The following is a 14,998-nucleotide window of genomic DNA, read 5'->3' as shown; positions in this document are numbered from 1 at the left end:
AAAATCAATTAGGAGTGCCAGATGACCAAAATTTAATCAGGTTCAGGTAGATTAGATAATTTATTCTACTAGTAGTCTTAGTTCCTTGGTTAGTTGATTGATTTTAGCAGTTTTTTTAATAACCTTTATTATTCTGGTTATTATTTCAATCTTTTTCAGTTGGTGATGGAATATTGCTTAGGCTCGGCCTCTGATTTGTTAGAAGGTAAGGGTAAAAGCACTATTCCCCTCTTTCCTGTTCTGCCTAGACCAGAATGTTACCTGTGCCTATATTAAAGCACACGGTGGGCAAATTAAATGGTTAATGGCTTAGACTTAACGTTTGTGTGGATAAGCCATGGAGACTTTATCTCTGCAGTGTCGCTGAAAGTATCTGATTAGCAGCCACCCCCACCCCCATCCCCACTGTTTTAGTCCATGGCCCACCCAGGGCAGGTACTACTGAAATGTTTGGGTATGTGTAGCCAGAAACATCAACTTCATGTGTATGTATGAAATAGAGGTAGATGGTATCAAATTATATTAATATTTAACCCTTCCAAATCTCTTGACTGACCCAGTTCTCCTCTGCAGACACTGTTGTAACCAGAAGCTATGTTAAAATCTTACATTAAAAAAAAAAAACAACTTTCTTATATTATCCTTGATCTCTGAATAGAAATTGCTTATTAGCTGCTTTCACAAATAATGAAAACCTGTAGTTAGAAGAGGTACTTATAGATGGTTTGTGGCAGAGGAGAATAATGCAGTCTAAAACACTTTAGGCATTTAAAATGTCAGAGGGACTGGTGAATTTGGGTCTGGCCAATTGGAATCAGGGTGGCTTTGACTTGCAACTGACAAGTAAATTAGCAATTCCCTACAGTGACTATCAGGGTTTGTTTTATTTTATTTTGAAGGGGTTTGTTTTTATACTTGAGTTTCTTATTATCTAATTTTTTTTGCTATTCTATTGAAAATATATATCCTGTATATTTAAGTGAATGTGTTCCCAAATTGTCATTTAAGAAAGTATATAATTCAGTTTGGTATAGCTGTGTAAGGTAATACAAACAGGAATAAAACTGATCACCTACTCCTGGCCTTTTTTTTTCCTTTCTCAGTTCATAAGAAACCACTTCAGGAAATGGAAATTGCTGCCATTACTCATGGTGCCTTGCAAGGGCTAGCCTACCTGCATTCTCATGCATTGATTCATAGGTAAGATTAGAGACCAGTTATGTTTTCATTTTGGTTACAGGACTGTCTGTTCAAGGAACCTTGAAAATTAGTGCATGCTCCAATTTTTAGGCTTCCTAAGGATATATAGGAAGCAAATAGATAGCTGCTACTTCTGGATGTGGAGTAACGTTGCCAGAATTTAGTTCCTGTCTCTTGGCCTCTCCCATATATCCATAAAGACTTACATCTCTATTCTGTGGGTAACTGTTCTCCAGGCACAACTGCAGGGAAGGAGCCCAGCAACCTTTTGATACTTTGTCAAGAAGAAAAGGAAAAATTAGCCTTCTTGCATATGTTTATTTCCTAGCTGAGTTTCTTCTCCATTTCCTATTGCAAATAACAAGTCAGTCTTATGTAAATACATGCTGTTTTATCATTTTTTAAAATTTTTTGCATTTCTTTAGTCTATTATTGTGTTTATTCCCGCAGATGAAGAGAGACTCAGCAAGATTTAAATAATTTGCCCATAGTTTCCTAGCATTTATATGATAAAGACTGGGAAGAAAAAAGATTGAAAGTCAAATTTTCTAACTCCTAATCCAGGGCTTCCCTCTAAATTATATTTTCTTTACCACAACCCCACTCTCCTCTCTCCAACCTACTTCCCACCACTAACTTCTAAACAAAGATGCTGTTACCATTCTTTTCTTCTCTTACTAAGGAACTTTTGGTACTGTTACTTTAATGAATGTTGGCCAAGTAGTGGAGTATGAGGTAGGCATAAAGGATGTGAGATAGCTCAATAACAGAAGAGGAAAATTTTACATTTACTAGGAAGAAATGAAACTATTAGATCATAGGTTCTCCTTTTGCTAGAGTTTTAATCACCCTAGAATAGCCATCACCATTTACCAGCACATACTACAAAACAAAACTTCCTTAATTCAGGAAGACCAAAATTCCTGTCATGAATTTCACTTTTTCACAGGGATGAAGAATAAACCTAACCATATCTAATAAATATTGATAAAATTAATTTAACTATAATGTCTGTGAATTTCACAACTTTAAAATATGTACATATATCTTCTTTAATGTGCAAAAGGAGTTGAAAAGACGAGACAACTTTTAAGGAATACTCTTTATTTAAAAATAAATACCATTGAGTGAAGTAAGTCAGACAGAGAAAGATAAAAATCACATGTTATCACTTATATGTGGAATCTAAGAAAGACGATACAAATTCTATCTACAAACAAAAACAGACAGATGGACATAGAAGACAAACTATGGTTACCAAAAGGGGAAATGGTGGGGAGGGATAAATTAGGGGGTTGGGATTAACATACACATTACCATCTATAAAACAGATAAACCACAAGGACCTACTGTATAGCACAGGGAACTGTATTCAGTTTCTTATAACAACATATAATGGAAAAGGATCTGAAAAGAAAGTATGTATGTATGTATATGTATAACTGAATCACTTTGCTGTACACCTGAAACTAACATTATAAATCAACTACACTTCAATAGAACATTTTTAAAAATAAATTTTTAAAAAGTAAAAAAACCAATCAATCAATACCATGTTTCAGATTCTTATTATTTTGATTTAAAAGGCAAGTCAGTGTTCTAATTGAAGATAATAGAGAAAAGGTCTTTTTCTGTCGTAAGAGAAATAAATAATGCTTTTTTTTAGTTCTCGCTGCCAATGCCTGATGTCATCATGAGGAAAGAAACTGAATTTTCATGGGAAGATTTTTGGAAATGTTATTTTGGGAGCATTTGAACCTTATCATTTTCAACTGGACATAAGTTTTCCTCATTCCCTCTGCTTTATCTTTCCACTGCCCATCAACATACAATTCTTAGTTCCTAGTACTCATTACACCTCATGCCTTTTTAAAAGAAAATAAGGGGCACATCTACATCTTCTCATTCCAAATTTTCATACCAAAGATTGAATTTTTTTTAAATCATATTTTAAAAACTTTTTGCTGCATAAAATATCTAATGGCTTTTGTAGTAACCATTTGAGATTTTTTTGTAATGATTCAATAAAAATGCAATTTCCTAACCCCTAATCCTTCTTTGTTTTGATCTTTCAGGGTCTTCTTTTTACTGTACAGTGTTATTTTAAAAATAACACCTTCTCTATAACATGTACCCTCAAATGCCTTAGAGTTGCAGTTACAATTAAAGGCAGAGAGAAAGGGTCACAGGCAAGAAAGAAAAGGTATGTGTGTAGTTGAGGTTTATTGGTAGGTAGTCAATGCACAGAGTCACTGAAGTTTGCTTAGACTCCAAAAATGTCATGTAATTTGGAAAAGAAACAAACAAACAAACACGGCAGTTACAAGTGGCACCAGTTTTCCCAGCACAAGGAATACTGTTGGTGACTGGATTAAGAATATGCTCTTTTAAGTGTAGCAACTGAATAGATTTCCTTGTCTGCCATGTCTGCCTTTTTTCTCATTGTATTCCCTCCCTCTGAAGAAACCTCTACCTTTTAGTAATTACTATGACCTATCAGTAAGTACACCGAGGAATCTGGGCCCTCTTACAACATGCAGTAATTACTAAATCCCCTCCTGGCTACCTGAGCAAGGTGTTTTTGTTTTTGTTTTTTAAATAAACTTTTGTCTTACTAATTGCATGCTCTGACCTATTCCATAATCAAAATTGAAAAGTAATTTTCTAACCCTCTTATTTTTTCCTATAGGGATATTAAAGCAGGAAATATTCTACTAACAGAGCCAGGTCAGGTGAAACTAGCTGATTTTGGATCTGCCTCAATGGCTTCTCCTGCCAACTCCTTCGTGGGCACACCTTACTGGTATGTGGAATTAGAAAACATGACAAAGATTTATAATATGCGTATACAAACAAGATGGACTTATAGCACTGGTTTGGTTTGGTTTGGTTTTTGACAGTGTCTCACTATGTGCCTCAAATGAGATTTCATTTCCTAGGAGAGAAAACTCACTAGCGAAAAAACAACTCTGAGTTAGTATAAAATTTCCAGTGACTTTAAATTGTTCAAATAAGGTTGATGTCACTGTGTGTAAACTGAGTAGAATTATCAACTCACTGACCAAGCTCGGGTTTTAGATTTCATTTGAAGTTTCTTTTGAACTTTTCTCCTTAGGCAGAGTCTCTAGACTCTTTTCTTTAACCTCCTCTAACTAGCCAGCAAGCATGAATTTTACCTTTCAATGAAAGAAATCCAGGTTGTTGTTTTTGTTGAGTTCTCTGATACTTTACCTCGCTTGTCATTCTGTCATACACCCCATTCTATTCAAGACGCCTATCCTTTCTTTCAGAGATACACTGGAATTCCACTGTACCTTAGAGAATGATTTATGGCCCTGGAAAATTACTTACCTACTAAAAAAAATCAACTACTATTTGAATTTTTTTCCATCATCAGATAGCACTTATTAAGCAATTACTTACACATACTAATAAGAGAACAAAGCATATTAAACTAGCATACTAAATTTAGGAGACCCTTATCCTCCTAATGAAAATCCATTAGGGACAAAGTCATATCCATTACTATAGCCTGTATATTTGTTTTTTGAACTTTTAACATCTTTGAAATATCTGGTTATGTTGCTTTATGTAGTTGCATGAAGTGTTTTCCATGTTGTCTATTTCAGTGTTTCATACATATTAATTCTTCACAAATCTCTCTGAAGTGGCTACTAAAATTCTCTCCACATTACAGATAAAGAAACTGACATACAAAAAGATTAAGTAACTTAGCCAAGATCAAACACTAGTAACTGGTGGAACCATGATCTATTGAAAATAATGTACTGTTTCATGTAAATCACCAAGTATATTGTTTATATTTTGAATAGTGTTTTTCCAAATTATTTGTGCAAGGAAATAATATCTTTATCATATCTTTAAAATATACTCAAAAACAGCTATTTCACTGAATCACTTTATTAGGTGAATTTTGTTTTTAATTTGCAAGTTGAGTTTTGCACATTATGTTTGGCAGGATGGCTCCAGAGGTGATCTTAGCCATGGATGAAGGACAGTATGATGGGAAAGTTGATATTTGGTCGCTTGGAATCACCTGTATTGAAATGGGTATGTAGAGAGTTGCTTTCATTGTACTTTTGAGAATCACTCCTTATTATGATTGCTCATTCATTCACCCAGCTATTATTTAGTGAGTTACTGCTGTATGTATTCTAGGCAATGTGAATTTATTATAATCTTTTCTGTACTTTGGTGTAACATCAGAAGATTGCTTTCTTTCTGCTATGTTTTCATGTTATTAATTTAAGAAAAAGTTTGAGCAGATACAACAGTTAACAAATGTAAAAATATACATTAGTATTAATATTTGAAAAGTATCCATTCTCCATACCATGGGGATATAATATATGTCCTTCCTTCACATTAATATTCGTTACTTAATTTATATTCCAGCTTGTATAAGGGAAATATGAAAAAGTAATAGCAGGCGTATCGAAGATCTGGCTGAAAACTGACCCGTATAATAGAGAGCAACCCCAGAGAAAATTTTGTATTAGGGTATACTCCCAGCTTTAAAGTTGTACCCCACATATTGTTGCTGTTATCTAAAATTATCTCATGTACCATAGAATTGCAATTGTCTAGTTATATATTTTGAACTTTAACATACCTTAAAGTTACCTTTATGCAGTGGTATGCTGGTAAATTTAACCAATGACTATCCTGGGGCAGGGTAGAAGGAAGCTCAAAAGGCCCTAATTTGTAGCATTTGCTGATTTCCTGGGTGTAAAGATTCCGATCATATCCAATTTCAAGCTACCAATTTGATTCAAAGCTAGGGCCAAAATTAATTAATCAAGGCAGGTTTTGGACAGAAGAATCACTATACTAGAATCCCTACCATAATTATTAAATCAGTGTGATATTGCTGTAGGGAAAGATTAATATCCAAAAGAACAGACTAGATTAATATCCAATAGAAACAGACTCATGTGTAAGTCAGATTTCGGCCTAACACAGAAAAGGCATTACAGATCAGTGGGGAAAAGATAGCCTATTTGATTAATAATGGGACAATTTGGTAATTATATGATAAAAACCAAAATTAGATTTGTAGCTTATGCTATATACAAAAGTAAATTCCAGATTTTGGTCAAATACCCAGCAGTGAAAAGTAAAACTTCTAGGAAAAGCTCCCTTATGCCCCAGTTTCTTTACCTATAATATAGAGATAACAGTCCTATGAAATAGGGGCTATTATAATGAAGATTAATGAATTAATATATATAAAGTACTTAAAACATGGCCTGGCATATAATAAGCACTATGTAAGTATAATTCTTGTTATTATTCTAGGAGTATACCTTTATGAGTATAGGGAAGAATTTTTCTAAACGATATAAAAAAAAGACAAATACAATAACTTTTACTACTTTAAAATATAAAGCTGTTTAAAACACTAAAATTAAAAGACAAGCATAGACAGGGAGAGGATATAGCTCAAGTGGTAGAGTGCTTGCTTAGCATCCAGAAGGTCCTGGGTTCAATCCTCAGTACCTCCTCTAAATAAATAAATAAGTAAACCTAATTACCTCCCCCTACAAAAAATTAGTACACATACGAATAAAGACAAGCACAGACTAATAGAAAGTAATCGAAACATATCTTATCAACAGAGTAATGGCCCAGAATTTATAAAGAACTCTTAAGATTTCTTTACCAAATTTCTTTATCAAAACGAAAAAGACAGCCAGTTGAAAAAATGGGCAATGAATATGATCAAGCAGTAAACATTGAAAAGAAAACCTAAGTGGACAACAAACATCAGAAGATACTCTGCCTCATTAGTAATCAGGGAAATGCAAGTTAAAACCATTTCACATTTATCAGATTGGTACATTTTTTTAAATTTGTATTAAAGTTAATAAATTTGAGGAGGCTGCTAAAGAAATAGGAACTCTTATACACTATCAATAGGAACGGAGATTGATATAACCTCTTTGGAGGGCAAGTTGGCAACATCTAGTAAGGATGAGAGGGAGGAATATTAGTGAGCCAACACTTCACTTCTAAGTATATACCTTAGAGAAATTTTGTGCAATGTACATTACTTTGGTAGAAAAAACAAAACCAAAATCTGTTCTCTGTGTAACGTAGAGTTAGCAGTTAGGCATCCTGGATTTGAATCTTGGCTTTACTAATACTTAGCTGCCAGGACCATCATGCATGGCTGCACTACCGGCTGGTGTTCTTGTAGTCTAGGATGTGAATGACCCCTTCTGGGGTTGTGTAACGTGTTGATTCTGACTATGAGACCTTGGACAATTTTCTAAGCTTCCCTAAGCCTCAGTTTTCTCACCTAATTGAAAATAACAATACATACATCATACGTATTGTCAGACTTCAATGAGATAACATATGTAAAGTGTTTAACATAGTGCTATGCATGTATCAACACTCGAAACAGCTGATTGCATTCATATGTAGGATTATTCCTATTTTTGTCATTTATATTCTAAAATAAACCAAAATTATATTCTAAAATGAAACTATAGCAGCAGTTCAGTTACAACACCTTAAAGGGATGTCCCCACGGAGTTGAACCTTACAGTTAATTAGTGCCCAGCCATTGTTTTAACAAGTTTTTTCTTAAATCTTTCTAAAATGTAACATGGATTCCGCCCTTTCCAACTTTCTTAAATAAAGCAAACAACACATACCCTCTTATGATACCTAATCAAGATCATCATCACATCAGTTTTTGTACCATTCAGATGTTGTAATGACTGGAGTTTCAAACAGTGCTTGACGTGAGCAAAGTAGGTGCAGATCCCAGGAGATACCTTAGTGCTTCTTCTCTTGAGACAGTCCTCATGTGTGCTTAATTTCTGATTTTACCTTGTTATAAAAATGAATTTAAATATGTATAAAACATTGCTCTCTCTATCAGCCCAACTTTGATTACGTTTTATAAAATGATTTACTGAATCAAAGAACAAAGTAGCCTTCTCCCAAATTGTCTTATCTTCTGCAACCGCTATTCCTTCAAATTGATAGATGATAGTATCAAATTATGCCTTCTAAGAGCACAGACTCAGTAGTCAGATAAACTTGAATTCTAATTCCAGCTCTGCCATTTCTTAGTTGCATGACTTTAGTCACATTATTTTAACTCTATAAAATTTGCATAGTAAGATCCTCTACCTTATGGGAATTATCTGGCTAAATGCAAATATGGACTTGAAGTGTTTATTATTATATCTGGTGTGTAGTAGATGTTCAGTAAATGTTAGCCATAATCAGCACAATCCTAGTATATCTCATATTTCATCCAAATTTTTAATTTACATTTTAACATCTCTTTAAAACTGGGTGGTATTTTACAGGCAACAGCATTTTATAATTATATTTGGCAGCATTTTTTTCTAAGTTCTACATAAAATAGTGGTGCTTCTTAAATTGCAATGCATCTTATTGTCAGTGACATCTTAGATTCAGAAAAAGATGATAGTACATGCTCAGTTAATATTCATCAAATAAAATTGTTACCAAGGACATTTAAATTTTCAGCAATTATTCAAATTGTATTATATTAATAATATAATGAGCCATACAGTACTTTTTGTCTGCTTTACCATAAATCTCTATCTCCTTGGCATTAATCTTAATGGACACATAAAAGGAGGCTATTTTTTTTTTACATGAAACGTGGTTAAACTGCTGCATATATAACTCTAAGCAATGATTTTTCTAAGTTTTCTGTATGTTTGAAATTCTAGGTATTTTACAGTATACTTTAAATGGTACTTTTAATGTTGAAATTACAATGAAGTTGTGGATAGTACCTGAACAGTACATTGTCCCCTTTCCTTATGATATCTCTTCTATAACAGTGTATATTTTTAAAATGCCCTCTAGTCTGAAATTGAATCACTGAGGTAACATCACAAAGCAGGAAGGTGATAATGTTATTGTCCCTGTTCCTTTTTCCTGGATCAAACTCTAAGGTCTCTAAGTGCTGAAACCTACTGTACAAATTATCTTTTGGTAAATTGATCTTCCACTGAAAGAATTAGTTAAATGCATGCATCCTTGGGAAATTCTTATACATTGAAATTGTCCAGTCACAAGATATTTTATTATTCAAGACTATTTCAAGATAAGTTAATCTGATGCTCTTCTGTTTAAACTACAGACCAGCAAAGATTATGGTAGAAGCTGGCAAATGGTTCATCAGCACTGACAGGGAATTGACTGTGTTCAGAAATTTTAAAAAAGGATAAAAAGCATAAATGTTATGTCATTTCCCTGCTTGAAATTTTCTTCTTCCATACTTATTATTGTCACTCATTGTTTGTGTTAATAAATGAATGTTATGAAGTCTGTTGAGGGGACAGGGGTATATTTAGTCTTGTAAGGCTTCTTTCTGTTTTTCTTTCTCATTTTGAAATATCAATATTACAGATTATAAAATGCACAGAGTTATCTAAGAGGCTCTGAGACTTAGTGAAAAGAACACAGGCCTTAGAGTCTTACAGGACTGGGTTGAAATTTTTGTAGCAATTTTGTGACTTGGTTTCATTTTTTAGGCTAGCTTACTCCCGTTTCTTCAGTTGAGAAATTGGAATGATAATGCTTATCTTGCCAAGCTACTGTGAGAATTATGAATAACATGTGTAAAGTGAGTGCCTCACGTGTAATAGGAGCTCAGTAAATGGTAGCAATGATTATTATTATCATTGATTATTAAAGTTGTCAACCACATTTGTTCATAAGAAATCAGCTGCTTTTTCATGAAGTGTTTATCTAAAGACAGGGGTGCTCTCTGACCTTCCTCACTAAAATAAAGCTCAGTGTAGGTGTTCCAATTTAGCATGAGGTTTGCCAACAGAGCTGTGTCCCAAGGCTTCACTGAACTCTCCTTCCCGAACCTTGATCTCAGAAAACATACGTGGAGCATTCACAAAAACTTGGTCATTATCTTTAAATTAAGTAGAAGTCATTATTTTTTCTTTTAAAATTATGAATTCCACTTTTTTAAGCTTCACCTTTTTCCTTTTGAGAAAGTGTGGATTACATATCACAAGGTAGCTTCAGAAGCACTTTCAGTTCTGTTCTCTATACAGAAGCTTCTATGCAGAATATTATATTCTATAGGAAGGGTTGACAGACTTTCAGTTAAGGACCAGTTAATAGGTGCTTTAATCCTTTCAGGTCATACAGTCTCTGTCATCACTACTGAGCCCTGCTGTTGTAGCATGAAAGCAACCACAGACAGTACATTAGTGACTGGACGTGGCTGTGTTCCAATAAAACTTTACAGGCTGCTAGCTGAATTTGGCCCGGAGGCCATACTTTCCCAGCCCTTGCTCTGTAGTATGTTGGTTCAGCACTGATCCCTGTCACCATGGCTCAGAAGATTGATGTAATACCTGTAGCAAAGAACTTGAACATAGGTGAGGCGATCTGAAACTGACACTTAGTGAATGCATCTCAGACCGTAGAGCTGTGTACTGTGTTTGGAATACCTTCAGTCCTGTGATTTTCTCCAGGAGCCATCCCACCCCTTGTGTGGCCAGCTGTCTTCCTGTCGTGTTCACACTTACAGGCCTCACCATTCCTGCTCCAAGTCTGAGCTCCTGCCTTTATTATCACTACTGAATTGGGTTTTATTATTGTTGTTTTCCTCATCCTTCTCTTTCTAAATGTTTCACATGAAAATTATAGTCCAAAGAATGGCTCAAAAGAATAAGTATTAGAATCGTGACGAAAGAGAGATGGCTGAAGAACAAAGTAGTAAAAGTTAACTTCTTTTGAATTAGAAAGAAAACAGTTAATGTCTAAGATTTCAAAATACTTAGCTTTTCTTTAGAAAGATTTCTTCTTTCTTTAGTTCCCCTTCTCTGTTCTTCCTCCCATGTAATTCTGTGTTGCTCTGAGCAGTTTGAATTGTATACCTTTTTCCAGTGAGTGAGAGGGTTCCTATCCTTGTGACAGTGAATGAGGCCATTGTATAGTATATAATGTAAGCCCTAAGACTTAGTCACTTCTCATTCATTTTTTTGACTTCTTGCTGCACAAAGATTCTTTATTTTTGACAGTTTCTTCTTTGCCTTAATTTGCCTTATCTTCACTTATTCACTTGATAGATATTTTGGGGTCACCAAAATATATATAACCAGGTGCCATGCCCAGCAGTGGGAATGCGAAGGTGAGCATGGTAGACATTGTCCCTGCCCTCATGAAGTTTAGCAAAGAATTGCATACATAATTAGTTAGGGTTGTGATAGGTGGTGGGAAGTTTGGAATGTAATTTGCAGTGACAGATCTAATGGGAGACCTAGTCTTGAGTGGTCAGAGAAGGCTTCCCTTAGGAAGTGATTGTAAGCATGTAAGAAGCCTTGAATAAATATTTATTAAGTTAATGCACAAGTGCAATTATATTTAAGGTGGAACCTGCAGGATTGGGAAGAATTAATCAGGTCATGTTGAGGGAGCAAAAGTAAGAGTGGAATCCAGACAGAGAAAGCACCATTTGTGAGAGGCTCTGAGCTGGGTTTTTTCAGTGAAGCAAAAGATGACGTGAGAAGAGAAGGAGAAGCATTGCTTGTGAGAACAAAGGGCCAGAGGTAGCCAGGGTCGTGTTAATAAAGGCCAATAGACAATGTTTAAGGATCTGGACTTTGTCCTAAAAATCATGGGAAGCCATTGATTGTTCCACAGTGAGTTCCTAGTTTCACGTGGCTTCAAATACTTGAAGTTGTCAGAAGGCCAAGCTCTAGAAACTTTCTAGAATCTACCTCCTGATAAAATAAAATAAAATAAAATAAAATAAAAAAACTCAAGCCATTTTTTGTCTTCTACATTTGAAACAGGTATAAAATCTCTTTGTTCACACTACAACTTTCAAATTTCCACTTGTTATGTCCCTATAGTACTGGTATCTATTTGGTGAGTGTAAAGTATCCTTTGGAGAAGTTAATAAAAAAACATTTGTGGAATCATGGACTGTCATATTTCAAAGGTTTCAGAGATCATTTAGTCAGGACTGCTAGAGGCCCCTTCAAAGTATCACCGATGAATAAGTATAGTTGCCTTCTGCCGGAACTCTGCCAGTGACTTAAAGTTCACTACTCTCAGCATTATTCATTCTGGGTTTTGGGGGGTTTTCGTTTTGTTTTGCTTTACCACCCTGGCTTTTCATGAGTTCTTCTTTTTATGAGTGAAAGTGTCTTACCTGTTACTTCTGCCCTGAGTTCTTGTTCTGTTTCTCAGAATTGCATAGAATAAGCCCAGTTTACCATTTTGAAAGTGGTTAATAGAAGAATCTTTACTTAAAAACCAAGGTGCTTTGATGAAACCTGAGATCAGATTATGAATTACAGAATGGGACTATGTAAATAATCCATTCGGATAAGCACAGTACGGTGAGAGAGTGATTTAGCTTCTATGACATAATAACTAATAAATAGCATAAAAATAATTGTACTCAGAACTAGAACCTTGTTTCTTTCCTTTGCTGAACACATGGAGCATCTAATATGTGAATAGCATCTTATTACATCTGCTCCGGGAATAAATTTTTAAAAATAGGCGTATTAGGGTTATAAGATCTTACTCTTAGAGCTTATGATTTCTTTTGAGAGAAAAGATCTGTATTTTTCTATGTAAATGCAATAGGAGAGGACATGCCAAGTGAGCAGTGTACTAAAAGAGAGTGATCGAAAATCCAAAGACGAGATCATGTGGGTTGGGATGGCGTATATTTTCTACTAAGAAATATCTGATTTGCTGAGTTTCCTCCTTAGAAGGGGCTAGACCAAGCCTTGCTTACATTTATCCTCCATTTCTTTCCTCCCTTTCCCCTTCCACCCCGACTCCTACCAGCTCTTTGGCCTGGATGAGCCTTCAAACACTATTTACTGAACTGAATTAATTCATCTCCCATACTATGTCAGTGATGTTTAAGATGTTCCATTCCATAATAATCTCCTTTTTTTCATTCATTCATTCATACTCCTCTGTGCTTTCTGTATTTTTTTCCAATGAATACATATTTTTTTACATAAAACACATGTACACAAAGATGTTCATACCTATTGTGAGAAAACAAAGACCAGCCTTTTGAAGATTATATATGAAAAATTAGAAAAAAATTTTTCACTCTCGAAGTGGGTTTGTTAGGAGGAGCTTTGCCAGTGTACTTTAAGATGACCAGCAGCTTCTTCTGAATGGCTATCCTGGGCGACCTTAGAGATTAAAATAAGTGGATTATGTAGCATGATGATTATAATGAGCTCCTGATTTAGTGGCGAGGCTTTGCTCATAGTTCCTTATTTCTCTGCCTGCCTGATGTATTTTCAGGAACTGCTTTATCATGTTTCCTTTCTTTCAGCGGAACGGAAGCCCCCTCTTTTCAACATGAACGCAATGAGTGCCTTATATCACATTGCCCAGAATGACTCCCCAACGTTACAGTCCAATGAATGGTAAGACTCAGCTATCGTTTTAAATCTCCAAGAAAATCACCGTATGTCTTTGGCACCTTCATTAAATTACATTTTAAATATCTGACCTAGAAAGCATTTTATTCCTTCATTGTATGTTATAGTGACACTGATGCTTTACAGGCCTGAACTGCCTATACACAGACACACACAGTTCTCTTTATTCCTGCCTCACTATGGCTCACTGTGTTCATAACATGAGTAGTAACTGAAATTTTACAGGCTACGTGCCTTGCTACCTTCCTAGCAAGTCTAGTCCCTCTTAAGTCATAGTGGTCTTGTATTGATCATCTCAATCTTATCACTTCTCAGCAGAGATAAAGCCCTTCTCTGATGTAATTATTTTTCCAGTTGTCGTTTTTTCTGTACTGCATATATATTTAAATCTGTTGAGACAGAACATATACACTCCATTTAGAAAATGTATTTATTGTTCCTTGCTGAAAATTATGACATTTTGATAACTATTGGGGCCACAGGATTATAGAAAAAGGGCAATGTCAAAGAAGAGTAGGCAGAATGGAATTTTTAAGAGAAGTATTTTCATCCGGAAAACATATTCCTAGGTTCTCTATCCCTCATGCTTCAAGTCTTACTCCCTGCTTATAGATTGTGGGTGTAGGAAGGGTTACCAGTTGGTCATGAAGAATATAGGCTTGAGACCTGTGAGAGTTGTTATCTTTGGGGAGAAAACTGTGTATAAAACTGTTATATATAAATATAGTATTTTCATTTTCTGATACATATATTATGATTTGACCTTGCTTATATGATATGTTTATGTGTTGACCAACATGAAACTGTCCACTTTCATTATCCAAAAGAATTAATTTGAGATACTCTAAACTTGAAAATGGTTGAGTTCTCTTGATATTCCAAAATATTTTATTAAAAATCTCCCAAAATATATAAAATTTCCCCTCGGATGAAAATTGTTTAAAGTGATCAGTGTGTTCTACAGGTCCTGATTTTTATTTTCTTTCAATGTATTTGCACACACAGGACAGACTCCTTTAGGAGATTTGTTGATTACTGCTTGCAGAAAATGCCTCAGGAAAGGCCAACATCAGCGGAACTATTACGGGTAATTTTTCAAATTTATATTTGAGGAGGGGGATTTAAAGTCATGTTGTAGTAGAATATAGTAAATCATTCCTGCGGCAGCTCATCCTGACAAACTGAATTAAAACGTGCTGCCTTGCCATTTATCCCGAAATAGTAGCCAGGCACAGAAATGGTAAGATTATCACAAGGTATGTGCTTTATATTCCCTATGGATAGTTTCTTCCCCGTCTTTTCCCTTTTTCTTTTTTTACCCCCTCTTTTTG

General features: G+C 34.9%; 1 protein-coding gene across 4 annotated transcripts in view; it reads left to right on the top strand.

Annotated features, from left to right (window-relative positions):
• The window catches only part of TAOK3 (TAO kinase 3), a 146,454-nt gene that overhangs the window by 81,330 nt on the left and 50,126 nt on the right, over positions 1-14,998 (top strand). For 3 of the 4 annotated variants that reach the window (XM_072953540.1, XM_006204797.4, XM_031670022.2), the window contains 6 exons: positions 160-205; positions 1,104-1,200; positions 3,890-4,003; positions 5,180-5,271; positions 13,559-13,652; positions 14,673-14,754. In XM_072953540.1, the coding sequence (XP_072809641.1) occupies positions 160-205; positions 1,104-1,200; positions 3,890-4,003; positions 5,180-5,271; positions 13,559-13,652; positions 14,673-14,754 (525 nt within the window). Of the gene's footprint in view, positions 1-159; positions 206-1,103; positions 1,201-3,279; positions 3,404-3,889; positions 4,004-5,179; positions 5,272-13,558; positions 13,653-14,672; positions 14,755-14,998 lie in introns of those variants that run through there. The other variant, XM_072953541.1, reaches the window with a different exon arrangement.

This window comes from Vicugna pacos, chromosome 32 (assembly GCF_048564905.1).
Source record: "Vicugna pacos chromosome 32, VicPac4, whole genome shotgun sequence".
NCBI lineage: Eukaryota > Metazoa > Chordata > Mammalia > Artiodactyla > Camelidae > Vicugna > Vicugna pacos.
The sequence above is the reverse complement of the archived record's forward strand: the minus strand, read 5'-3'. Positions and strand labels throughout refer to the sequence as shown.